The sequence below is a fragment of the Natrix helvetica genome, assembly GCF_964273705.1.
Source record: "Natrix helvetica genome assembly, chromosome: 3".
In the NCBI taxonomy this organism is placed as follows: domain Eukaryota; kingdom Metazoa; phylum Chordata; class Lepidosauria; order Squamata; family Natricidae; genus Natrix; species Natrix helvetica.
Genome location: NC_138549.1, coordinates 116,762,084 through 116,789,756, shown reverse-complemented (window position 1 = coordinate 116,789,756; position 27,673 = coordinate 116,762,084). Strand labels below are relative to the sequence as shown.

General features: G+C 44.5%; 2 protein-coding genes across 3 annotated transcripts; one reads left to right on the top strand and one right to left on the bottom strand.

The window, feature by feature from the left end:
* The first annotated feature begins 994 nt into the window (after positions 1-994).
* On the top strand, positions 995-27,124 carry HPDL (4-hydroxyphenylpyruvate dioxygenase like). Of its 2 annotated transcripts, none has more exons than XM_081948933.1 (2): positions 995-1,117; positions 25,011-27,124. In XM_081948933.1, exon 2 carries the CDS (start codon positions 25,060-25,062, stop codon positions 26,299-26,301), a length of 1,242 nt encoding a protein of 413 aa, XP_081805059.1. In that variant the 5' UTR covers positions 995-1,117; positions 25,011-25,059; the 3' UTR covers positions 26,302-27,124. The 2 variants fall into 2 exon arrangements, with proteins under 2 accessions (XP_081805059.1, XP_081805058.1); XM_081948932.1 differs by lacking the exon at positions 995-1,117 and adding an exon at positions 23,130-23,427.
* Positions 3,429-10,305, bottom strand: LOC309389944 (selenoprotein Pb-like). The gene is made up of 5 exons (XM_081948907.1): positions 10,215-10,305; positions 8,085-8,325; positions 7,312-7,524; positions 6,415-6,553; positions 3,429-5,103 (listed from the first exon to the last, which is right to left on the bottom strand). Exons 2-5 carry the CDS (start codon positions 8,303-8,305, stop codon positions 4,888-4,890), a joined length of 789 nt encoding a protein of 262 aa, XP_081805033.1. The 5' UTR covers positions 8,306-8,325; positions 10,215-10,305; the 3' UTR covers positions 3,429-4,887.
* Positions 27,125-27,673: the final 549 nt, after the last annotated feature.

Here is a 27,673-nt window from a genome sequence, read left to right as displayed (position 1 = left end):
TGAGCGGATCGGCCGAAGGGATGTATGGGGCAGGATGCGATCCTGCAAATACCTAGGTCCTGTGCCATGGAGCGCTTTAAAGATGATAATCAGCACCTTGAAACGCACCCGGAAGGCCACAGGTAGCCAGTGCAGCCCGCGCAGGAGAGGTGTTACATGGGAGTACCTAGCGGCTCCCAAAACTGGTTTTACAATCTGTACATTCAGACAGGTGATGCGGACCAGTCAGGGTCCCTCCCATATGGGAAATCCGGCTTGGGTATGTCCCATGCATGGATGCTATCCCCATCTTATTGAGAAAGAGCATTGGTACTTACCTGATACGCCTCTTCTAATAAGGTGGGGATAGCATCCAGCCCCACCCTGATGAACTAGTCCTCCTTCGAGCCTTATTAATGCTAATTCTTCGTTTACAACTCCTGGGGATTTTTCAGGAGGTAGTTATTGAATTTTTGGTCATTACATTTTTCTTTTGTTTGGATAACACATTGAGTCTGTGTGTGTCTTGTTCTTCGCGGAAAACTGGGTGGAGTTACCCATGGGGCGGGTTATAAAGGGTATCAATTAATTATTAATCAGAGTCAGTCCAATAGGAGAATAGACAGTGTTAACCCGTGCATGGATGCTATCCCCACCTTATTAGAAGAGGCATATCAGTAAGTACCAATGCTCTTTTTTCCCTTAGCATCTGCTGATGCTAAGATAGTCAACTGCAGTGGTAAAAAGACTCCCCCACTCTCCAAGTTTGGTGTTTATAATTTGAGCCAAATGAGATGCAGATTTAAAATTAAATTTGTTATGCTCCAATTGCGTTCTTAATGACATCCAAGCTTTTAGCCAATATCTAAGCTGGCACAGCCATCCCCTTGTTATATAAACTCTGCCTCTGAATGTACAGCAGTGTTAGGATCCATACTGGAAATAATTTTCTTAGGAAGCCAGCTTGAACATTCTCCGGTTTCCTCATAGTTGAGACCTGGATTTAACTGCACTATCTAGAGATTCTGTGAAAAGGTCTTGGCTTCAAAGCAGCTGTAATATTTGGGGTTCTTCTAGAGCAAAAGAGAGAGTGGACTGCTACTGAGCTCCTCTGAGCATCCAAAGCAACCCGAGAGATGTGAGTATGTTGTTTCCCTGAATAATGCAGCACAACTCTTAGGCACGTAAACAAGGGGAGTGTTCAGTTATGTCTCCTTTGAAGGCCGAGTGAAACGTTTTGAAGGCCTTGCAAAATGCATGACCTTTGTTTTCACATAGTTAATATATAAAGAGCCTTCTCTACAGAAATGGACCAATGATTCCATTGCCTCTTCTGATATCTGCTGGTCTCTGTGACAGTAGCTCAGCACTGTCTGGGTAAAGTAGTAGGCCTATTAGTCAGTTTTGAGGGTGTAAAACTCATCTTTGCTAGTGGCATTTACCACTACATCGGAGGTCTTCAAACTTGGCAACTTTAAGACTTGTGGACTTCAACTCCTGCTGGCTGGAGAATTCTGGGAGTTGAAGTCCACAAGTCTTAAAGTTGCCAAGTTTAGGGACCCCTACACTACATTAATGTAGTAATTAAAAATTCTGGGGGCAAAGTGCATCCTTGTTTAACTCCTTTGCTAGCTGGCACTACATTTGAGAAATGTCGAGTGATGGTACATCTCACTCTCAAACTGGTATATTTACAAAGTATATATCATAGAGTCAGTAACTATCTATCTATTGCAGATGTTCTACTGTTTTTTCCCAGTTAAGCTTGCCTGAGATCTACCAACAAAACCAAAAGATCTGACATAGGTAACTGAGAACAAGTAGTCCTTGATTTATTACCATAATGGATCCTGCCCATTAGGGTTTCAAGTGTGATCAATTTTGCAGTGGTTGTTAAACACAGCCATGGTTTGCTGTGGCTCGGTTTTACCAAAAATCAGAAGTAAAATGAAATTATGTGATTGTAGGAAGGTGCAAATAGTCATAAATGTTGGCTGATTGATGAGTGACCAAAATGTGATCATGTGACCATGGGGGGAACATCCCTGGCAGTGGTGGGTTCCAGATCCCGTCACAACTGGTATGCTGCGATGGAGCCGGGCGTCCTCATCGGGCCCGTGTGTTGCGCGTGCATGTCCACGCCACAGCCCTGCGACACCCAGCTGCTCGGTGGAGGTTGTGCAGGCGCCTTACGCTGTGCGCGTGTGCGCAATTGGCCCATTTGCTTCAAAAAGCGGTGGGTGGGCCAAACAAGCCACCATTCCGGTTCGGTGGCCGCTGCTCCCAGCTACCACCTGTACGCCCGTACCAGGGCGTACTTCCCGGAACCCACCACTGATCCCTGGTCATTGTAAGTTCAATACTGGATCATATACATTTCTGGGGAGGTTCATGATAATCTAAGCTAAGCAACATGTCATGTTGAGGTCTACCTATCTATTTTTCAACGAAATGGGAGAGTATTATTCCTTAACTGAACACAAAGCAAACTCCCTGAGATCCTGCCTGTTGAAATCTTCTCACTTCTTCCACTAGGATGTTATTTCCTTCCAGCCAGTCTAATAGGGTTCCAATAAAGAGGTCTAGCTAGTTGTTACTTATTGTATTACATTAAACAGGCTCATTGGGCAGTACAGATAGTAGTCCTCGACTTACGACCACAATTGAGCCCAAAATTTATTTTGCTAAGTGAGACATTTGTTAAGTGAGTTTTGTCCCATTTTACCACTTTTCCTGCCACATTTGTTAAGTGCATCACTGCAGTTGTTAAGTTAGCAATCCAACTGTTAAGTCAATTTGGCTTCCCCATCGACTTTGCTTGTCAGAAGGTTGCAAAAGGGGATTGCATGACCTTGGGACACAGCAAGGGTCATAAATATGAACCAATTTGCCAAGCGTCTGAATTTTGATCACATGATCATGGGGACGTTGCAAAGGTCGTAAGTGTGAAAAATGGTCATAAGTCACTTTTTTCTGAGCAACTTTGAATGGTCACTAAACAAACTCCCGTAAGTTGAGGACTACCTGTATTACCCTTCCCTGAAAGTTTACAAGGCACTGATAACTTTCACAATGGGGATGTTACTAACTTAACATCATCCCACAGCAACATCTGCCTATGGGAGGGGGAGTCAAAAACAGCAAGAAGGTGGCTGAGACTATTGAAGCTCCAGCTTTTTTCTTTTTAACTTGCATCTCTGGCCCCATTTTAAAAAGTGTGGGGCTTTAATCATGCATTTGCAGCTGGGGTCTTGGCTGCTTTGACTATTGATAGTGCTGGATAACAGCTGAAAAACTCTGGTTCAAAATTCCATTCAGTCATGAAACCAACTATTCTTGAAGCAATCAGTCAGTCTAACCAAACTCATAGGATTTTTGTGAAAATAAATCAGAGGGGAAAAGCATGTATGTCACTTTATTCTTAGGCCAAGGGGAAAATATATATATAAAAAAAAACCAAAACAGCAATTTCTTCTGAGTGAACTGCTGTTACCGAGAAAAAAAGTCAGTTAAAGGTTAAGCTTTTGCAAATATTTTATAACCATGTTAACCACACTCAGATAATTCAGGGTCTTTGTGCAATTTGTTGTAAAGGCAAACAAGACATAGAGTGGGAAAGATCTAAAGTGGAAGAATATCAGAAAATTTTGACTAGGAATAATTTTAAAATTTGGTACCCGAAGCAAAATTTGATTTCATATTTATTTGTGCCTATGGTTTAAATAAAGACTTTGCGTTAATTTATAATGCTTCTTATCCATGAAGATATTGAAAATGCAATTTTAGATTAGTTTATTTCCACCATAATGCAGTAGTATTTTTACTCAGTACATGATGTATTTTCATTACTTTAGCAAATATGTCAAGAATAAACTTTCTTCACTAGTTCATCTCATAATGTTCTGTCACTTATTTAAACTTCACTCCAAACTTTCTGACTATGTATGGTGCAGTGTATATAGAAGCAAGTAACATTTCTGTAAACCCAGTTCATTACGTTTTACTCTCTTGGTTCCGGCAAGAATCTAGGAACACCACATAAATCACAATCCTCAAATTAGCCATCCTGGTCCATGGATATTAATTTGCCAAATTTATTTTCATTGCCCTCACTTAGTCTGTCGCCCTTCCTCAAATCCTAATTCTGATCCTCATCCCATCTTTCCATTTTAGCTAAATACTTTTCTGAACAGTTTCAGGCTGCAGTGACTGCAATATTTAGGTTACACTGCATACTTCATTGAGTGCAGAAAAGTAGGAAATGGAAAGGTGGGTGGGGGGTCAAAACGGATTTCCCAGCAGCAGAAGACTAAGTGCATACAGACGTAGACATTAGATAATGGATAGAAGAGAATATTTGTAGCTCAGGATTGTACTGTGGTGTCCTTTGTGCTTTGAGGTTTTCTTGCAAATGGTTCATTATCACATTAAGTAACATCACAATGGACTTCCAGCTGCAGCCAGTGCTATTTAGGAAATTCTGGAAGCTCAAGTCCACATATCTTAAAGCTGCTGAGGTTGAGAAACACTGTCCTAGAAGATAGGTGTGGCAGTGAGAAATACCAATCTGCGCTTCCACAAAAGAATCTTCTGAGAGACAATGTCTGAAACCTCTAACTGTTCCATCTATGGGCTCAATTCTTCCATTAAATCACTCGAGTTTAAGTTAATTATCAGTTACACCACAATGAAACAAAACCTATTATAGATTAATATGATGTTTGTCCCTCTGGAAATAAGTTGGTATACTCTTACTGTGAGCAAACATAGAACCATTCCTTCCTGAGATGGGTAAATTTACTCCTTAGCTATTTTTTATATTGCTTGCCTAATTTTTTTTTAGTGTAAATTGTGTGTGTGTGGGGGGGGGGGGGGGTTCCTAACAGTTTATTTCTATACTGTAGCCATTTAGTGGGATTCTCTTGTGTGATGGTTAACTGAATGGTTTTGAGAATGATGGGATGGTTGGGCTGTGTTAGTTCCCCCATGGTGGGAATGGCTCTGTTTGAAGTTAGAAGCTTCTTGATTTTTCTTTTCAGGCTGACTTTTCAAAACTTCCAGGTCATTCACTTTGTCTCTGGGAGCCTCAGTTGTCACCACAGGAGTACTTGCTGTGTTATTCACCTGTGAAATAGCAATAAGCTCTGATATATTATGAGATGGACTCAAGATGAAGCCAGATGGCACAATTTAAGGATGAAAGAAAATGACAGACCGTATATTATTCCAAAGGGATTTACTTGCTGTATGTTTACATTCAGTGTGAACAAATATACTAACTGCCAAAGTGAATTAGTTTTGCAGAATACATTGCCAGTCATCTAGCTTTCAAATATAAATTATTCTTATGACTGGCTCAAGGCAATTTTTCTCATTTTAAGAAAGTGGTCTTAAAAAGTAAGATTCTTGTACCTAGATGATAAGACTATGGATTTTACACATAACAGATTATAACAATTTGCTCAACTGTTTTATCTCTGCTTCATCCAACCTATTTGGTTGGATTTGCATAACAAGCAAGACACAAAGAAACCACATTTTGATTTGGCACAATTGAATTCAGCCATTATGGCAGAAGATAAAAGTACAGTTCCACAATACATGTCACAGGAAGGAGGGACAATGAGTGCAAGAACACCCTTACATTTTAATACAAATATCTACTACTTAATAGATTTTTCTCTTCCCAAAGCATTTTTGTTTTATTATGTTTACTTCCTACATTAGATAGACAAATAAAGACCAGGTGTACAGAGAGATGAGGCTGGCCTGTCATTTAGCCTTGACCATCCTTATCTGCTCTTCAATCTGATTTTTAACTCCTACTCAGCCCCAGTGGGTATTGACATAGCATGATGTGCAAATCAAGTTAACTGCTGTTTTCCCCACCAGTCATGGTTAACCAAAGTATAGCTGAACACAATGTGTAGATTCAGCCAATATGTAACAGAAATAGAGCTGGATGTAAATAATTAAATCTGGGTCCTTTGTGTGTCTCTGACTCTAAAGTTATTATTTCAGATCCTTCAGCTCAGTCCCTCCTATTACAATTAACGATAAATATTCCAGTTTTGCTTGTTCTCGTATACTGCAAAGGAAAATATGAAACATGCCTTCCAGTGGTGGGTTTCCATTTCTTTTACCACCGGTTCACGGATGCGTGATGCTTCTGCGCATACGCAGAAGCGTCCAGGTGGGTAGGCAGAGCCTCCTGCTACCGCCACTACTGGTTTGCCCGATCCAGGCCGAACCGGGAGCAATTGACCGCTGACGCCGTCCCTTTTCCTGTATTTCTTTCATCCTCATTGTATAAAATGTGCAATCAGAAAATTTGGAGAATTCTTAAGTATCAAATAAATAAGCTGAGCGCATAAGAAGTGTCGTGCTTAAATGGGAGAGCTGAAGAGAGAGAGAGAGAGAGACTTAAACTCTTACCTCCTGGCTGCTGTTCAGATAATACCAGGAACAATTGCCACAATAGTCTTTGCGGGATGTGTAGCGCACAGCTGCCTCAACATATGGTAAATGCAGAAAACTGTATGGCAACTGGATGTGGAAAGTGAGCTTCCTGCACCTGCAGAGCCCAGATGACATGGAAGAAAAGTGCAAGAGGTTTATTTCAGAACACTTGAGGGTCCATCCATGCATGAGCAGAATCTAATTTGAATAAACTCACATTTTTTATCAATGACAGATGAGAAGAAAAGGTCCCTTTCCAAAGTCAAGGAACTTTCTTGACTTCTTCCTTCTGCCCTCTACTGTACATGCTCTATAGACAGTTGTTTTGCTTTTAAGTTTTAGCCTGGTCAGTTCCTTTCATCCCCCACTGTAGAATATGAAGGAGAGGACCAGGCTGAGCCTAAGGGAGGGGTCAAACCAGTGGTGGGATACGACTGGTATGCCCCGGTATGGGTGTACCAGTGCCTGCTGGGAGCACCAGGTACTGTTTCGGTATGGTGCTGCGGAGGGCCTACCCGCCCGCCCGCATTCCTTACCTGTATTTGAGCTGTTTGGGGCTTCCGCGCATGGAGCATATGGCGCCTGCGCAACGCTCCACCGAGCAGCTGGAGTGTCACGGGTAGTAAGTATGCATGTGCATGCTGCAAGAAATCTAAGTCCAGCCCACCTTTTGAATGCCTTTTTATCTCCTACACATTTCCCTTGACTTTTAATCGGTCAGATTCTTGTAGAGAGCTTAAGCTTGCAATAAACCTTTACACTCATCGGCACTGCCTGAATCTCCTGGGCTTGACAGAATCCAAGAACGGTATAATCACGTTGTATCTGCAAATCCACTTGAATGGATTCTTCCCTGTGCCAAGTACCACCAACCTGTCATATATCAGAAAGTCATCCTTGTTGCCCTGTAGAATTTGCCAGACATCAGGTTCCAGGATTTGTTGCTGGTAAACTGGAATGCCTTTGGGAGCATGTCGTTTGAGCTCCCAATACATTGCCCTGGAGGAAGGGGTCTTTTCATTCACAATCATGAAACTGACATTGGCCACACCATCGCCAGACAATTTCTCTCGCAAGCTGCCAAGGCTGGTTGTGAAAAGAGCAATAAATAACATTTAGGAAAGGACATGCACAGATGCATTTCCCACCCACCCACCCACAATCACTGATAGTGGAAATTCAGATGTATTGGACTGCAACTGGTTATCATTGGTTAGCAATTATGAGCGTTGCAATTTAAGACTACTTGAGGCATTAGGAAGGATAAATTAGGAAGGATGCTTTTATAATTTGGGATGAAATCTGTAGAGCAAGAGACACCACTTTATTTTATGTGTCATTAAATAGCCTGTTATTACAGCTGAAAGTTTTTAGAGATATCTGAATGCACATTATGCAGTTTTGAAATTCATGAATTAAACTATAGCCGTTCTTCTTTGTATATCACATCTTGCATATTACAGCCGTGGGCTCATTTTATATCTCGCTGAACAGGAATTGATGGAGAATCAGTCTTTTCAACAGCTTAAATAATGCTGAGTTCATTTAAGTATTTTCTGCAGAAACCTCATTGCGCAAGATGTGGTTTCTGTTTAGGCACATTATAGCTCTGGAAGCAAACAATCTGCTCTATGGGCTGAACTCACCTGGCTGCTTGCATGAGACAGAACTGTCAGCTGGCCTTCAAAAGGACCACCACTGTCACCTGGCCCTCCATTCCAGCCATTGGGTCTATGCCATTTGTCTTCCAGAGGGGGGCCAGTTGGCATATTCTAGTTTGGTTCTCAACCACAACCCCTTCTGCTACTGTAGCAGCAATCACCAGTCCCAGCAGAAAGGCTTTTGTGGTCGGGGGCAAGTAGCCCATCTCGACTACTTCCCTTTAGCCTACAAGAAAAGGCAACAGATTTAAGGATCTTTTCCAGAAAAACAACTCTCCATAGTCTATTTGGCATCACAGAAAATAAGCAATGCCATTCCATTATGCAGTGGATTTGAGTCTTTAGTAATATATTGAGGGTTGCAGACTGGATGTTTTGAGAGAAAGATTCCAACAAGCCTTCTATCTCATCTATTATAGCTTTTATCACTTCAGAGTTATCTCAAGCCAGCTGCTCTGTGCATGAAACCATTGATGCACTGAATGTTTTGCAAATCTCTAGTACATCCGTATCAACTCATCATGATGTTCCCTTTTGGGCACAGTGCAGAAAAGGAATAAGAAATAGTATGCAAAAGAAACTGAAGACATGACATAAAACAAAAGAAAATGAGATGTAGCTATATCTAATTTATACCACTATATGTACTACACCTACTACACGTATGGGAGAAAGGGAAAGAGAAAGGGAGAGAAGTGCTAAAAGAATCGGAATACAAAGATTAGAAATTAACTCACTTGGTCATACAAAGAAAAGAGGTTGGAAAAAAATGGAGGAAAATTACATGGGTTGAGGGGAAGGGAAAGAAAATGGTGGTTGGATGTAGCTAATAAGATCAGCAAAAGCCTTCTCTAAAGCTTTTTTTTCATTCATTTCCCATTAACATGCTGAAAAGCAAAATTCTGGTCTGCCAAAAAGCACTGCTGCACTTCCCAAATTTTTATAATGTTCACTTGCACCCTTTCAATCAAAGCTGAGCTCCTTCCTTTGTCCCTTTTATCAGTTAAGTTTAAAAGTTACATTTCCATTGAGTGAAACGGATGTTCAGAATTCCAGGAAATGACTCTGGGGCTCTAAGCAATAGAGTTGGGTCCCCACATGTTTAGCTTAATAGAAGCCCTGCTTTCATGAAAAAAATAAATTAGGATACATCACAAAGAACAGAAGCACAACTAAAGAGTGCAAATAAAAAACCCCAATATTTATTAAGATGTTTTGTTCCTAGAAAAGAGGCAATATAGGAAGATAAAATTCTTTAGCTGAACCAGAGTTAATCCTCTTACTTTGAACAAATTGAACAATTTTCTAGTAGATAGTCTTCTACTATCAGCCAGACATAATGTCTAGAGCATTATCTGTATTACAAACAGCAATGTTTACATACCCAGTAACCATTTACAATGTTTTCCTTTCCTGACCTACCTGACACTATACAACCTGTCTGCAATACCCACAATTGACCTAGCATTCCTCATCCCTTCAAACATGGTCTTTTCTCTCTTCCTGCACTCCAGAAAATAATATTGAGAAGGGCAGGAGGGATGCCATGCTAGAAAATATGTATGAAGAAAACTTATTATGCCTCCCTGCTGCAGGATTCAAAACCTGGTACACTCTTAACCATTGAGGTCATCTAATGGAAATCCCAAAGGTGCTTTACAAAAATCAACTGGACTTTCTTAGGATTTTTTTTTCCTCTTGAAAATGTTTGGGTTCTCAGCCGTGCAGCCAAAAAACTAACGAAGCCCAGTTGCCTTTTGAAAAGCATCTTTGGGACAACCATAACCTGGATGATTGAGAATCTCTACAGACAGTCTAATGGGAAATGATGTGATATCAAAGTTGTGCCCTTCAGTCTAATGGGAAATGATGTGATATCAAAGTTGTGCCCTTCAGTCTAATGGGAAATGATGTGGTATCAAAGTTGTGCCCTTCAGGAACAAGTCAAGATGTTGACTAGGACACAATTCTGGGTTTTTTAACTTCTGCATTTACGTCCTCCTACCTACCCCATATTCATAGTGGTAATCTTTCTCAGTGAAGCAATTGAAAATCCTTCATCATCTGCAGAAATTAAATTCCATATATAGAATTACAAACAAAGTCATACGCTACCTTTTCCCTGGTGAATCTTGCCGTTGTTCTGCTCCGTCCACTGAGAAACCTGGGACTCTCCTGATGTGTGCTCTGATGAGTCTAACCTCCCAACTCTGCACTGACCTCCGGTGTAGGCTAATTTTCATTCCAGATCTCTCCACCCAGAAGGGGTTGGGAGAAAGGCAATAGCTGGGGAAGAGCCAACCACAGGCGTGTCCCTGGAGATATTCATAGGATTAGGCTTTGTACTTACCACTGCCTGCCTCCCAGCTGTACTTGTTTTTTCTCTCAGACTCATCACATACAGAAGTGAAAGAAATACTGTGCAGCACCAGGCAGTGTATGTAAGAAAGTGTAGCTTTGAAGGAGGGCAGCAGCTGCTTCCTAATATTTTCCAACATATGAAGAAAAATGCTAAGACATGTTAACCAGCCTCACTATGAAGCAAAGGAGGCACCTGTTATAAATGTTTCAGAAAGGGCAGTTTGTCTAGCTAGCAGAACACTGTTACGTGGACATTTTATTGCAGGTACAAGTATAAAAATAACCCTGCCTGATGAAAAAAGAATCTGTGGCTCAGTGGCTAAGATGCTAAGCTTGTTAGATCGGGTAATGGAAAGGCACTCAGGCTAAAGGCAACAACAGCTCTTTATTGTAACAGAACAAGTATGTACAATCCAGCGAAGGTTGATTCTGACAGGAGACCTTTTATAGGGAGCTGTCAGACCCTTCGACCAATGAAATTAAACCTCTGTTCCTACCGGAACAGAGGACCTTGGTGGAAACCATTATAACTGTAGCTAGTATCTAACACCCCTCTCCTCTTAGATGGAATCATCCTACTGGTAACGTACTCACTCAGGTAGGCGGGCTTTTTGGTAGCCCTGCCAGACCTGCACAGTTCAGTTGGAGGGTGTTCTTCGGAAAGGTCGGATGGATCTGTTCGCTCTGCAGCTTCGCTAGGTGGAAGCTCCTGGAACCTTTCACAGGACGCGGCTGGAGCTTCTAGAGCCGGTTTGCCTATCACTGTGGCAGGAATCCACAGAGTTCCCCTGGTGTAGTTGTGGGCGTAAACTGAATCCCCTATGCTAAAGTTCCGAATTTTGCTTGTGGAGTCTGGGGGCGATGCGTCAGAATAGTTTGGGTGCAGCCAGTCTAAATGGGACCTTAGCCGACGACCCATGAGAAGCTCGGAGGGGCTTCTCCCTGTAGTGGCACTTGGCGTGATGTGTTGAATTAGAAGATAACGGTCAACCCATGTTTGCCAATCTCCTGGGCCCATCCTGGATAGGGCCTCTTTTGCAAATCTCACATTCTCTCCGCTTGACTATTAGAGGCTGGATGGAATGGCACGACCAGGGCATGTCAGATTCCCTGTGCTGCTAAGTAGGTCTCGAATTGCATGGCCGTAAATTGGGGCCCGTTGTCAGAGACCAGGACCTCGGGCAGGCTGTGTGTGGAGAAAAGACTCTATAGTACCTTGATGACCGCTTCTGCCGTAGTGGAGGTCATCAGGACTACCTCTAGCCATTTTGAGTAGGGATCCACAACTACCATGAATGTCTGGCCATGAACGGGGCCAGCAAAATCAATGTGCACCCTAGACCACGGTGCTTGAGGTTGCTCCCACTCCTTAGCGGGTGCCTCTGGGGGAACTGGTCTGGACTCCTGGCACGGTGTGCAAGTAGCCACCCATTCTTCGATCTCCCTGTCCATGTTAGGCCACCACACGTAACTTCTGGCCAAAGACTTCATCCTGACAATTCCAGGATGCCCTACGTGTAAAGCCTCTAATACTGCAATGCACAGTTTGGGTGGAACAATGACCCGATCCCCCCCCCACATCAAACAGCCATTAACAACAGACAATTCATCTTTCTTGCAATAATACATTTTGAAATCAGATCCAACAGGCCCCTTGGGCCACCCCCTCCACACCCAGTTAAAAATTTGTTTGATGGTAGAGTATTTTGCAGAGTGGTGGGCAACGTCACTAGACGAGACAGGACCAGTCTCTAAGCAGTCAATAAGAAGGACTGGAATCTCAGGGGTAGGGTCTGCAAGAAGTTCTGGCAGCGGGCAGTGACTCAAAGCGTCAGCATGCCCCAAAGTGGAGCCTGGTCGGTGGATGAGATGATAGGTGTAGACCACTAGGAAAATAGTCCATCTGGTCATCCACGGCGATAATGACACAGGAATAGGTCGGTCCCCAGCCAGCAAGCCCAATAGCGGTTTGTGGTCCGTAATTAGTTCAAAATCATGGCTGTAGAGGTACTCATGGAAACTTTTTACACCGGCCACTGCAGCCAAAGCCTCACAGTCCAGCTGGCTGTAGTTCCGCTCAGCAGTGGACAAGGTCCTTGAGTAATAGGCTATAGGAGCCTCGGTTCCATTGGGCATGCGGTGGCTGAGGACGGCTCCAACGCCAAACGGGGAAGCATTGCAAGTTAGCACCAGTGGCAGTCTGGCTGTACTGCACCAGGAACGTGTCTGCTAACAAAAGTCTTTTGACCGCGGCAAATGCAGCTGCTTCAGCTCTGCCCCAGGACCACTTCGTGTTCTTTGCCAGGAGATGATGTAAGGGCTCAGCAACCGTGGCTTTCTGTTTAAGAAAGACGCTGTAAAAATTAAGGAGCCCGAGGAATGCCTGCACCTCGGTTTGATTGCGAGGTGTAGGCGTCCTGGATTGCTTTAATTTTTTTAGTGGTTGGGAGAATCCCAGAGCCGTCGATTAGGTACCCTAAGAACTCAACCCTTGGCACGTTAATTTGGCATTTTTCTTTTTTGAGATGGAGGCCTTTATCTCTAATTCTGGGTCAAAACAGTTCATAAATGTTTGAAAAGTTGTGCCTCATTTGCAGCCGATACTAAGATGTCGCCAAAATAGGGGACGACTCCTGGATTCCCCTGCAAAAGCCGTTCCATGACGCTTTAGAACAGTCCAGGGGCGATAGTAACTCCAAATTGCAGGCAGTTACATTTGAATGCACCCCTGTGCATCACAATGGTTTGGGCCTCCATCGTAGCATCATCTACAGGCAATTGTTGGTATGCCTGCGCCATGTCCAATTTAGTGAATACTTTGCCGGGGCCTAAAGAATGTAATAAATGCTGTACAATGGGTACAAGGTAAGCGCTTTGTTGTAACACTTTATTGATTGTGCATTTGTAGTCCGTGCAGATGCGGTCGGACTCGTCAGATTTGACAGGTGTCACTATAGAGGTCTCCCAGCGTGTGTGATCCACCAGCTCTAGGATTCCCTGGCCTACGAGATTGTCAATTTCCAGATCAATTTTGGAGCGGAGAGCGAAAGGTACTCTCCTGGGTTTTAGCCTTATGGGGGCTATGTTGGGGTCCAAATTAAAAGAGATTGGAGTCCCCACATACTTACCCAGACCAGTGCTGGAGACATCCTCGAACCCCTTAAAAGTTGCTTTGGCACTCTCGTCTTTCAAGGCGTTCATACCGGTCACTTCTAGGCCCAGGGCTTCGAACCAGTCAAGCCCCAGGAGGCTCTGCAGGCCCCGCTGACCACTGTCACTGGGAGTTGGCCGTTGTAGTTTTTGAATTGCACCCGGAAGGTGCCCTGGCCCACGATGGGGACCGGGTTCCTCTGGTAATCATGAAGGCGGATGTTAGGGGTGTGTAGATGCTGCTTCTTCAGGCTAGGGATAGCCTGTTTGATTGTAGACCATGACATGATGGTCAGTGATGACCCCGTGTCGATCTCCATCTCACATGAAGAGCCACCGAAGCTCTGCACAGCTTCGAGCAGCCATTTTTGAGTGGCAAACTCAAAACGCCCTCAGAACACAAAATGGCCATGCACGCCCCATCGACTCCATACGACCCAGTCACCAAGCACTGGGACTCATATATGCTGAGGTTCAACTGCTTCCTCAAAGCCAACGACCTCATGGGCCTTTCTGAAGGCCGCAAGAAGGACATGTTCCTCAGTTACTGTGGACGCGAAGTTTCAAAACAGCCAAAGACCTCTCTGAGCCAACGCTACTACAATCGGTCATATGGTCAGTGCTCCAGCAGACACTGAGGACACACTATGCTCCCAAGCCATCTAAGCACGTCCGCCGGCACGAATTTAATATTCGTAATCAGAAGGAAGGCAAATCGATCAACGAGTACGTTGCGGCGCTACGGAAGGCCACAGTGTACTGCGAGTTCCAAGACCTAGACGAACTTATATCCACATCTTATGCGGTGTGCAAGACATTAATTTGCAGAGGACGTTACTTGCCTAATCTAACCTCACTCTACAAATTGCCTTGGACAAAGCCAGGGCATCTGAATCGGCTGTTAAGTCTACAGAAACCCTGCAGTGCCAAAGCACTACACAAGTCGCGCGAAAGAGCGCACCCATACATTGTGAGAGCTCGGAAGACAAAGATGACAGCTGCCGCATGCGCAGTAGCCACGCCAAGCCGATGCGCAAATTCAAACCGCATTTCCCGCCTTGTGCAAGCTGCGGAGGATACCATGCCAGATTGGCTTGCCGTTTCCGCGACGCTATCTGCCAGCGCTGCGAGAAAAAGGGGCACATCGCCAAGGTTTGCAGAAGCGAACACCCCACGACGACCTGGCAGCCAAGAAGCCAACCTAACCGCCAGCAGAGGCCCAACCAAGGGGCATGGCAGAAGCCACCACGGTGCTCAGAGGGTGACACCAGAGTCACCTCAATCAGCCAAAACAGCTGAAGGTCACAGTCCTCATCGAGGGCTCTTAATGCAATGAGCTCCCGTTACTTGTCCCAGCTTCTGCCAATCTAGCAGTTCGAAAGCACGTAAAAAATGCAAGTAGAAAAGTAGGAACCACCTTTGGTAGGAAGGTAACAGTGTTACATGCATCTTTGGCGTTTAGTCATGCCGGCCACATGACCACAGAGTTATCTTTGGACAGTGTTGGCTCTTCGGCTTTGAAACGGAGATAAGCACCACCCCCTAGAGTTGGGAACAACTAGCACATATGTGCGAGGGAAACTTTTACTTTTACCTTAGGACAGGAAAACTTATTTTTTATTATTAAATTTATTGGCCACCCATCTTAGCACAGGATAACTCTAAAACAAATCAATAAAAAGCCCCTTCCTTTCCATTCCAAGTTCTTGTTTTCTCTGAAACATTTGGAGAGGCAGATGGAATACTGAATAATTCTAAAATCCTGTAATTGAGGAACATAATACCATCTATTTCCAATAATGAAGAAATGGTGTAGCTCCTTTGGAGCCAAAACAGCATCACCTAGGCACAAAGAACTTATGCTTTCCTGTGAAGATCAGACTGGTTTCTTCTTTGTTGGGTTTCTACAAGTTCCTAAAGACTGAGCTTCCTTGGAGAGACTTTTCCTAATTTGAGGAGTTGCCATATTTTATCTTTTTCTTGTACCTAATTATGTATTTTTATTTTGGTTTCTGATAAGTGAGATTACATCAGCATACAAATCAGAGGTGGGTTTCTGCGGGTTCGCCTCGGATCGGGCGAACTGGTAGTGGCGGTGACGGGAGGCTCTGCCCACCCACCCAGACACATGAGCGTGTGAGCATGTGAAACCCGCCACTAATACAGATATGTCTAATAAATAAAATCCATTTGCTAAATCCCAAAGCAGCAGAGCCTATTGCAGTGATGGCGAACCTTGCAGGGGAGCACTGTGTGCCCAAGAGAGAGCACTTTGTGCGTGCACTCTTCTGGGCCGCGATCAGGAAGACAAGCTTCCCAGGGCACATGCCCATGCCAGAACATGTACTTCCGGTTTCCGGCATGCATGCAAGTCTTCTGGTTACTGTTGTGCATGTGCATGCACCAATCGGCTGGCCAGTTTCAGGCACTGCTGCACGCATAAAAACAGTTGATCATTGGGTGCGCATGCATGCCAGAAACCCAGAAGAGGAACAGGCAACATCATGCGTGCCAAGTGACATGGTTTTGTGCGCAGCTCTGGACACGCATGCCATAGGATCGCCATCACAGGCCTATTGTCTTCATACCGTGCTTCAAAACATGCTTCAGTTTTTCAGAAGCATTCAGTCTGGCCAAATCTGGGAAACAGATATTGAATATTTGCTTGTGCTATCTAAACTGGTACATTTACTACTCATTTTCATAGTAAATTGAAGTAACACTATACTAAGCACCAGTGATGTGCGGTGAGGGTTATGGCTGGTGAGGCTGGTGACGTCATCAGGAAGGCGGAGCCTCAGCCTCCTGCTCACGTGGTCCCATTCCCCGCCTTCCTGAGTGAACATTAAGGGGACCGCGGAGTGCACTGTAGCATTGCTTCCTCCACCGGCCCCAGTCCCTCCCCCCCCCTCCTTCAAGGTCTCCTACCAACCCAAAGCCTGATCCCCAGCTCTCTCGGGCAAGTCTTGAGCGGGGTGAATGGGAAAGCAACGAAAGGGGCTGCGCTTTCACCCCGCTCAAGCCTTGCCGCCTGCAGCCACCGCCCGCCCTCGCTGCCCCTCTTTCGTTGCTTTCCTACCCGCCCTCCCTTTCGTTGCTTTCACACCCACTCTTGCTGCCTTTCGTTGCTTTCCCGTGCCCGCTCTCGCTGCCTCTCGCTGCCTCTTTCGTTGCTTTTCCACCCACCCTCACTGCCTTTCGTTGCTTTCCCGTGCCCGCTCTCGCTGCCTCTTTCGTTGTTTTCCCACCCGCTCTCGCTGCCTCTTTCATTGCTTTCCCACCCGCCCTCCCTTTCGTTGCTTTCACACCCATCCTCGCTGCCTTTCGTTGCTTTCCCGTGCCCGCTCTCGCTGCCTCTCGCTGCCTCTTTCGTTGCTTTCCCACCCACCCTCGCTGCCTTTCGTTGCTTTCCCGTGCCCGCTCTCGCTGCCTCTTTCGTTGCTTTCCCACCCGCTCTCGCTGCCTCTTTCGTTGCTTTCCCACCCGCCCTCCCTTTCGTTGCTTTCACACCCGCCTCTAAAGCGCGCCAAAGCCTCCTTCGTCCCCCCCAGTGCGCGCCCTTTTTATTTCCCGCAACACCCCCCCCCCATTTCAGGAAAGCTTTCCCCATTGCCTGGGGGGTGAGGGGGACGGCTCCTCTCCCCCCACTCCCTCTGTCCCTGCCTCTCTCCTCAGCCCCAAAGCGACTCACTTCCAAGGCGGTGGCTGCTCCATCCCGCTCCGGCTCTGGAAGCGACCGAAGATCAGGCTGCGTCGCTCGCTTGCTCGCTCGCCGGACTGCTTCGGCGCCATTCTGGCTCCCTCATCCATCCGCGCCCGGGAGCTGCGGAGGCAGAAATGTTATCGGCCTCCCGATGACGAAAGCAAGCGACTGGTTTGTCATCCGGAGGCGCTGACAACATTTCTGCCTCCACAGCTCCCGGGCGCGGATGGACGGAGGTAGCCAGAATGGCGCCGAAGCAGTCCGGCAGGCGAACGAGCGAGCGAGCAAGGCAGCGAGATCTTCGGTCACTCGTCCACCGGACTGCCTCGGCGCCATTCTGGCTACCTCCGTCCATCCGCGCCAGGGAGCTGTGGAGGCAGAAATGTTGTCGGCGCCTCCGGATGACGAACCAGTCGCTTGCTTTCGTCATCGGGAGGCCGATAACATTTCTGCCTCCGCAGCTCCCGGGCGTGGATGGACGGAGGTAGCCAGAATGGCGCCGAAGCAGTCCAGCGGGCGAACGAGCGAGCGAGCGAGGCAGCGAGATCTTCGGTCACTCGTCCACCGGACTGCCTCGGCGCCATTCTGGCTACCTCCAGCCGGCCGCGCCCGGGAGCTGCGGAGGCAGAAATGTTGTCGGCCTCCCGATGATGAAAGCAAGTGACTGGGTTCATCATCCGGAAGCGCCGACAACATTTCTGCCTCCGCAGCTCCCGGGCACGGCCGGACGGATGTATATAATATTATATATATATATTATATAATATCATATACTATTATTCCATGAAGAGAGGTGAGGCTCTGCCTCCCCTGCCTCCAATGACCGCACGTCACTGCTAAGCACCAGTGGTGGGTTTCAAAATTTTTTAGAACCTCTTCTGCAGGTGTGGCCTGCTTTGTGGGAATGACTTGCCGGCCATGTGACTGGAGGGGAGTGGCTTGCCAGCCATGTGACCGGGTGGAAGTGGCTTAGCAGTCATGTGACTGGGTGGGCGTGGCTAACTTTTAAAATGTGGTGAAACTCACTTAAACAACGCTCTTGCTTAGCAACCAAAATGTTGGCTCAGAAACTCTGGCACTTGAAGCAAGCAAGTCTTAAAGCTATCAAATTACAAGACCCTTGCACCCCTAACCCTTTAGAAAAAACCCCCAGGGGTGTTCAAACTTGACAGCTTTAAGACCTGTGGACTACAACTCCCAGAATTCCTCCTCTCGCTCTTCATTTTGATGATGTGCGGACGGGCGGGGGGAGTTTCTAAACGGCACTGTAGATATGTGGAACCTCTTCTATAGAAGAAGTTAGAACTGGCAGGAACCCACCCCTGCTAGGCACCATCCTATACTGAAAAGTCATTTCTTAATACTCTGAGCGCTGCTTGATAGTAAATCTAGAGCTAGAGTCTCTGAAATACTCAGATTTGTTTCGTTTTGGTAGAGCAAACTATGTGAACCAAGCCACTATAATCAGTAAACAATGCTTTATGGTTTAGTGAAGTGCATGATTTCAGTCCAAAGATGGATAGTTGGTGCAGAGAAACATGCTGAATTGGCCTTGAAAGTCATTCATTTTATTTTTAGGGTACTATTCAACTGAAGAACGTACAAATAAAGTAAAATGAATATTGGTTGTGGTTTGCACGACAAACTTGGCTACTGCATGCACAACACACCACTTACCTGCCCCATGTATAGATCTTTAATATACTTCTTTAAATCCCAAAGTATGTCATTCTAAATTATTTTAATGTAATTAAAATGATTTATAGCGCTAGAGTATTTATTTTATGGTCATTTTATTGGGGGTCTTAGATACTAACTTCTGTAACCCATCTTGGCTTCAGTCAATTGAAGCTTTTAAATAAATAAAGTCCTCACCACCAGTAATTGGGATTGGGAAGTCCATCACTAAACGACATGGATTAAGGAGCAATGTCATTGGACCATGTCAATTTATGATGACAATTTTGGCAGTCCCAGTTGCGATCATTAGGCAAATCCTGTGCAATTGCAGTGTCCTGTGGTCCCACGATTGCCATTTGAAACCTCCTGATGGCTTCCCCATTGACTCTGGTTGTTGAAAATTCAACTTTGGGAACAACTATAATCACAGCTCAGCTTTTCCCCAAGTGTGTTCACTCAGTTCAGTGTATGCTAGGGTCTCTCATCTGCAGACCAAATACTCACTGCCAGCATCCTATTGTCTAGAAAGTGTTTGCTGTAAAAAGAACCAAAAAGCTCAAGAGTCAAAAGCAATATTGAGTGAAATGTATTAAGCAACAACAGATCCAAAAGTGCCTTTAAAAATAAATGCTTAAAGGAGATTAGGGGGTCAGAATTATGTTACCACCAAGTCTCATAATCCAGAGACTTATGGAAGAAAGCAGTGGCATCTGCTCTTAAAGGAACAACAGGTTGATAGATTTGTGAAGAAATAGTGCTAATGCCCCTGAACACATTCAGTATTTTCCTTATCACCAAAAATAAGTGGTACCTATACTTTTAAAATATAATACTTTAGGACTAGGGTGTGAGGCCACAAAGAGCATTTCTGGTCTTCCTTTCATCTATGCGTTTCAAAAATACAATCAGATATCTGATTTTTATTTTTTCCCTGCTTCTGCCTTGCTCTAGCAAGTTTAATCTCAGTAGAATATTCTGAGGTTAAAGTTATAGGTAGCCCTCAATTTATAACCACAATTGAAACCAGAATTTATGTTGCTAAGCAAGGCAATTGTGAATCATGCCCAATTGTATGACTTTTTTTTCTATGGTTGGTAAGTGAATCATTGCAGTTATTATTTGAATCATGGGATTATTAATCAAATTCATCTTCCCCCCTTGACTGCTTGTCAGAAGCTGACAATCTATGGTGCTGGAACACTGCAATTGTCTAAATAAATATCTGTTGCCAAGCACTCTAATTTTGATCACATGACTGTTTTTTGTTTTTTTTCAAAAAGTTTTATTGGTTTTTTAAAACATTTATAAGGAAAAGGGTAAGTGGAATGATTACAAATTTTGGCAGTTGCAAGTGTGGCAGACGCCCCCTCCCTCCAAACTCATAGGATACATCTAAATATAAAACATTAATACATAATCATAAAAAATCAGCATATTAATTCTAGAAAAAATAGTTTTCAATCAGTTTATATAGTTATGATATAAAGTCTAGATATAATTTCATTATTACTTTCGGTCTGTTTATAACATTGTGGTTTTCTTGTTCATTTTTGTGATCTGAGCTTTCTTGGTGTTGCCCCTTTCCCCCCCCACTGGCAGAGCTCCGGCCCCTCCCGTGTCCTGTGTGACCATTGTGGTGTCTTCTGTTTTTTCTAGGTTCACTTTATTTTTTTCCATAAAGGCCTGAGCCTCTATGGGTGTATTGATTCTGATTCTTGTCTCCTCCCAGAATATCAGCATACCTTCAGGCATCAACCATCTAAACCACACCCCCTTCTGGTATAGTTTATTCGCCAATTGCGAATAGTTTTTCCTTTTCTCCCTAATTTTTTGGGGGATCTGCTTCAGGATGGTTATCTCCCTGTCATGATATGTCAATGTTTGCCCCCTTTGTACACCCAGAATTTCATCTCTGGACTTCCGGTTCCGGCGGCTACGGCGACGGGCAAGAACTTTGCCCGCTCCCGCTCTTCGGTGGGCTTCCCCCGTCCTCGGGGGGGCACAGGACGCCCCGGAGAGGCGCCCTGCCGAAGGAGCGGCTCGCGGAAGGCTCTGGCACCGGCGGCGGCTGGTGGGGGCTTCTCCGCTTTGCTCCAGGCACCGGGGAGCAGTTTTGGAGGGCGCGCCTGCGTCTCGCCCCATGCTGATCGGAAAACGTAAAACTGAAGGAAGCAGCGGCGGTGCGGTGAGATGCTTCCTCTCTTCATCCCCTTACTTTTGAGTTGATGGACTTTTCAGTAATTTTAAAAGTTAATCTTTCGGATTTATTCTTGGAGGAGCGGCTAGAGGGGAGGGGGATTTCCCCCCCCCCTTGGACAAGCGGCTTGTAAAAATTCTGCTCTCGCCCCCAGGGGAAGGAGGAGGGGGGGAGAGCCAACTAATGATGCCTCACCCCAGTAAAAGTGTTTTTCATGGGACTTAGTTCTAGAACTTATTGATGACCTGAGAACTTTCTGAACTTTTAAAATTTTTCCTATGCCTCTGAGCCCAAAGCTGGCAGGGCAAGATGGCACACTTCCGTTGTTTTCATGAACTGTGAAACCTGACTCCACCTTTAAAATTCAGGCTTCCGGTCTTTGTCTCCGTGTCACCCAGAGGAATCTCTTGTGGATTGTTATTTCCTGAACTCTTTGGAGAAAAAACTTTCATCTATTGCTAGATTGACTAAAGAAACTCCCACCTGTTTGGATCCTCTGCCTTCTGGACTCATCTGCCTGCTCTACTTCTCCAGCTGCCCAGTCTCTACACTGACTGATCTCTTTGTTTTATAAACCATGTCCCCAAAAAGACCACCCCCTGGAAAACCTGGCTTTGCTACTTCTGCACCGACATCTGCAACATCCAGTCCTGCCACACAGTCAAAGATTACAGAACTGATGCAACCTAAGAGTACAGAGATGGATTTGCAACAAATGCTCCAGCAACTCATACAGGGCCAGGAAGAAATTAAGAAACAATTAAAAGAAATGAAGGAAGAAATTAAAGAGAATCAAGTCCAAATTTATAAGAACTCACAGAGACTGGACCTTGTGGAGGGTGGGGTGGCGGAGGCGAGAGGGGGGGTAGAGGCTTTACAGAAGGGAAACAAAGAACTTGATATCCAACAAATGAAAACAGAGTTTGAGAGAATGTCCTTTTATCTTAGATTTCAAAATGTAATAGAAGCAGATGGGGAAAATATAAGGGACATTATGACTAACATTTTAGCTGAATACATACACAAAGATAAACAGCAGATGGAATGGGAGAAAGATCTGGTCTATAGAGTGAATTCAGCATATGCCAGAACACACAATGTACCCAGGGAGGTTCATATTAAATTCCTTAGGAAAAGCACAAGAGATGAAATTCTGGGTGTACAAAGGGATCACATGACTGTTGTGTGAGGACCGATCATGTCTTTTTTTCAGTGCTGCTGTAACTTTGAACAGCTGCTAAATGAATGGTTGGAAATCCAGAACTACCTGTGTTAAGATTTATGATAAGAGCCGCGGTAGCGCTGTGGTTCGAATACAGTAGGGCTACTTCTGCTGACTGCTGGTTGCCTGCAGTTTGAGTCTCACTAGCTCAAGGTTGACTCAGTCTTCCATCCTTCCGAGATCGGTAAAATGAAGACCCAGATTGTTGGGGGCAATATGCTGACTCTGTAAACTGCTTAGAGAGGACTGTAAAGCACTATGAAGCCAGAGGTGGTATTCAACAGGTTCTGACCAGTTCTGGAGAACCAGTAGAGGAAATTTTGAGTAGTTCAGAGAACTGGTAAATACCACCTCTGACTCCCCATCTATTTATTCTCTGTCTCCCAAGTCCCAGCTGATTGGGAGGAAATGGGGATTTTGCAATAATCTTCCCTTGGAGTGGGGTGGGAATGGAGATTTTGCAGTATCCTTCCCCTGCCACGCCCACCAAGCCACGCCCACAGAACCAGTAGTAATTTTTTTAAAAAATCCCACCACTGTATGAAGCAGTATGCAAGTCTAAGTGCTGTTGCTGTTGCTAGGATTCAGCCGCAGATCCCGAGAATGACCACTAGATGGTAACAGAGTACCAAAATCTCTCTTTGCTGCCATCTAGTAACCGTGGGCTTTTTGCAGTCGAGATCAGGCAGTCTTAAAAGGTTCAACCGAGGTCTTAGACCTGGAGGAATACAGGCACCTGTCTTTTAAAATTATTTTTCAACTTTAAAAAGTACAAGCCAGTCTCTTCCAAGAGCCTCCTGCCTTGCCTCACACAGAGCCTCACGCTTTCTTTTTCTTTTCTAATTTAAAATCTGAAAAGGAGGGGCGCCGGGAGGGGGAGGAGGCTTAGCTGCAAGACTCGGGGTAGCCCTGGATTATCCAAATCCTGTAAAATGCAGGACAACTGCCTTTAGGCGCAATCCCATCCTCGAACATCTTCCGCTTCCGTCCGTGCTGCGGAGCTGCTGCTTTTGAGGTAAAGGTCGTGAAAAAGTTGGGGTTTTTGCCGTGATCTACCCCCACCACCGCCGTTATAAATTCATTCCCGGCAGGAAGGAGAGAGAGAGAGAATAAATAATAATACGACTGGACTGGAGAAACCAGGTGTCCAAATCAGGTGAGGCGCGAGGGAATGAAATGGATGCAGGGAGTCTCTGCCGGGCGGCTGCAAGATGGAATCAGCCCGCGGCAATGGAGCCAGATGGGGAAGCGGCACGAAAAGCGGAAATAATTACGCTGCCGAGTAAAAAGAGCACGAGTAAAAGAAAAGAAAAGGCAATCCTTGTTTTTTCGAGTGCGAAGAGTTGGGAATGGAATAGTTTGGATAAAACATGCCTCTTCGATTGATTGCAGGGAGGGAAAAACGCTCTCTTGGCAACTTCTTCTCTTGAGAAAGCGCGTTTTATTTTTAAACTTAAAGGGGCGGGCATCGGAAGTATTTGAAAATGCAACGTGTTTTAATCTTTCATCTCCTCTACCGATCGTTCTAAACAACTTGAAAGGCGACATGCTTGTCGAGGAAACTCTTCTTTTTAAAGGAGCAGTTTGTATATATTTCTTACTTGTGAGTAAGCCCAGAACTTGTTTTCCTCAAATACTCAAACAAATGGTAACTCCAAAGAAAGTAAACCAAGATCAAGTAATATGGCCAAATAGAAGTAATATTTAAAACGACCGTTTCATTGCACTGTGGCAGGGCAAAGCCCCATCACTGCCCACTTCCTGGAGAGCTGCTTGAAGGTGACTTCTCAGTGAGTCTAAAGATCAGGAGGTGACATGATGTGAAGAACTTCTAAACCAGCCATCTGGCCCACAAACACTACAGTTTCAGCATTTCAGTCTATAGAGGATTATCTGTGGTACAGTTTCAGATATATGCATCTGAACAAGAAATCCATTGGCTCAGTCACAGAACATAATGAGGGCATTGGGATCGCATAGTTCTGAGCTGCATAAAGGGATCCTGTAGGATGTGAATTTAGACTCAGAGCGGCTTCCGATATTTGCTTTAAGATACATAACACGAGATCATGTCTGACCGATTCTGGAGGGAGGTAATGGCGTTTTATGGGGAAAAAACCCCCAGTTTTGATCAATAAAATGGTTCCAACAGAGATAAATATATCCACTTATTTACCAACGTGAAGTAAGGTTAAGGGATGGCTCAAAATAGTAGTGGAGAATTGAAATGAACCTAGCAAATAAAATGGAGGTTACATCCTTCTCCTCCGTCTGTTAGAAGAGACCAGGGCCAAACTGGGTCATCTATTTGCCTAATTCCAGAGAATCCGCCTCACCAGCTGGCAGCACAGTCCAAGGGCAGCCTTAGCAAAAAATTTGCAAAATTGCAACTTTTCATCCTCTATCAGTTGACCTGAATATTCCCTCTTCCTTTGCCTTATAATAGAACTAATTCCAGCTACACTGATAAGGACCTAGGATTTCCTGTCTTGTAGCCCCCAACTTGTATAAAAATATCTTTGCTTCCCTATTGTTCAATTCTGGTCTGCCACTCCTATCTTAGGATATTGATCTGAACTTTTTCTTTTTGTTTTGTAGATTTAATAGCAAAAGGATGTGTTGCAACTAGCCAGCCACAAATTTCATAATGTCTGCTGTTCTGAAGCGGTTGTGTTACATTGGATTCCATGTTCTTCAGGGCCAACAGCTGGCCAGTCACCTGGTGCAAAGGTTTGGCTTTGAGCTGTTTGCTATACGGGAAGCAGAGAGGAAGAGGCAGCAGGCTTTCCGAAGAGGAGATGCTATTTTTGTTGTCAATGAGGAGCGGGAGCTGACTGAGAAAACCTTTTCATCTTCAGATTTACCTTCAGACTGTTATAAGCATAAAGGGATCCTCTATGATGTGAACCTGCAGCACAGAGTCAGTACAGCTTCCAATATTTGCTTTGAGGTAGAGGATGTCCCTGCAATCTCCCGAAATCTACAAGAGAAAGGCTGCAAGATCCTTATTCCTCCCACCAATGAAGCAGATGAAAAGGGCTTTGTGACTTACTCCGTAGTGATGTCCATTGTGGGCAATGTCAGCCATACTCTTCTTGACCGATCCCAGTATGGTGGGTCATTCCTGCCTGGTTTCTGTGAAGTTGAAGTTTCCCCCAAGGAATTCCAGGAGGAGCAGGAAACTCTACATTTTGACCACATCACCTATGCCTGTCTGCAAGGTAGCTCACAAGCTGTGCTGGACTGGTACAAAAACTGCTTTGGCTTCCAGCGCTTCTTCATCCACCATCAAGATGATGCTTCAGAAGGCTTTCGGATTGAGGGGGAAGACATGGGCCTTCGTCTTACTGCCATGCAATACAGTGATGATCGATTGTCACCCTTTGAGCCCGACTGTAAATTTGTTCTGGCTGAATCACTGCCAAGGCAAAGGATGGGCCAGGTGGACACTTTCTTACAGCAGCATGAAGGAGCTGGCATCCAGCATGTGGCCCTTTATACCACAGATATTGTAAGTACTGCTGCAGCCATGGCAAAGTCAGGAGTAAGCTTTTTCAAACCACCCATATCCTATTACAATGAGAAAAGCAAAGAGGAGGAGATGCAGCACATTGGGCAAAATCTTCAGCTCCTGAAAGACCAGGGCATCCTTTTTGATGCGACCGTAGATGACAAAGGACAGGACAATAGCCCTAGCTTCCTTGAGAAGCAATACCTGATGCAGATCTTCACCAAGCCTCTTTTTACAGAAGAGACCTTCTTCATAGAACTCATTGAGCGCCATGGGGCTGCAGGTTTCGGCGAGGGAAATGTCCGGGCTCTTTGGAAATCTGTACAGGATTATATGGATCAGCAGCAAAGACCCATTCTACTCGAGAACGAAGCCTGACAGAATGTTCTTTATGTTGTGCTCAGAGGCGCCTTGAACTGCGAGATGGGCGGCAAATAACTTTGATAAATTATAGCTAAGTAATATAGTGCTGCCTCAGATAGGATTAATGTCCACGTTAGAACAAAGCATATGGACTGATTTGGTTCAAATATGTACTTGCATTTTGCACGATCCACACTGGTTTGAATTATAGAGTGCCCAAGTGGAGACCATCTAATTAGAACCCATGCATGTTTGATGAGAACTGAAACCTGACCGTAGCAATGTTGTGATAATAATATCACACTTGGAAGCACATAGGTTTTTGCAATGCCTAGTTGAACTACTGAGAGAATGGCTGTTATATTTTCCCTAGGAAGAGAGAAATGCTCTCTATGTTAAAATAAGTGACTGCTATCTGCAGAACCTCTCCAGTCTTTGGGACCATGGAGTTCAAATCTGAAAAGGTGCAAGATTCCTGTTACTTAACTACAGTACTCTTAGTGAAGAATGTTACCAAGTTAGGTAAGAAAAAGTGTCAATGAAAACAACCAAGCTCTGAAGACACAAAGACCAAACTGTGGACTACATATTCTCTTACTATTGGAAGAAAATCAGTTCTCTGTGTTCTTACCTACTTGCATCCTCCAAATTTGGTTTTAATTAGACAAATAGGAGGCAAGGGTATCTGTTAGCCATTCTCAGAACATCTTTTTAACTATCAGAACATTGAACTATGGGGAATCTTTAGCATAGATCCAAGCATTTATATACAGATGGAATGTAGCTATTATGCTATATACACTCCTAAAAAGTGAAAACTTGACTTAATCTTTATCTAATATGAAGAACTGTGAATAAATGTTGTGATTCTCAAAACATATTGCTAATAAATTTTAATATATGCCCAAAATTGGCTAATTAGTTCTGTAGAAAGGCTCTTATTCCGGAATCCATTGAATATAAACAGATTTACTCAGTTCATTTCTTTAGATGTTCTTGGAAAGTATCCAAGAACATCTAAAGAATTAATAGGAGTAACAGTGGTTACTCCTATTACTGAAATATTGGTCACATCCACTTGCTGTTACTGAATGCTACTGAAAGTGGTGGTGAAGTGGTAACTCCGTATGTTTTCCTACCCATAAATATCTGCCATATCAATTTCTTGTCCCAATATAGTTCTATTTGTTGGATGCTCTTGAATATATTGCCTTGGATAGCAGAGTCATGTTTCTCCTTGCTAGAACAAGTAAAACAAATCACCTTAAAATGCAGAATGGATTACAACTCAGTACAGTGTTTTGATTTAAGAATCAGGGGGATCAATTCACTTTTCAACACCTCATTCTCATAAATTTAATAAGTTTTGGGAAAACAGCTAAAAATG

Coding starts and splice junctions, on each gene's coding strand:
- HPDL (XM_081948933.1), top strand. CDS start 25,060: ATGTCTGCTGTTCTGAAGCGGTTGTGTTACATTGGATTCCATGTTCTT.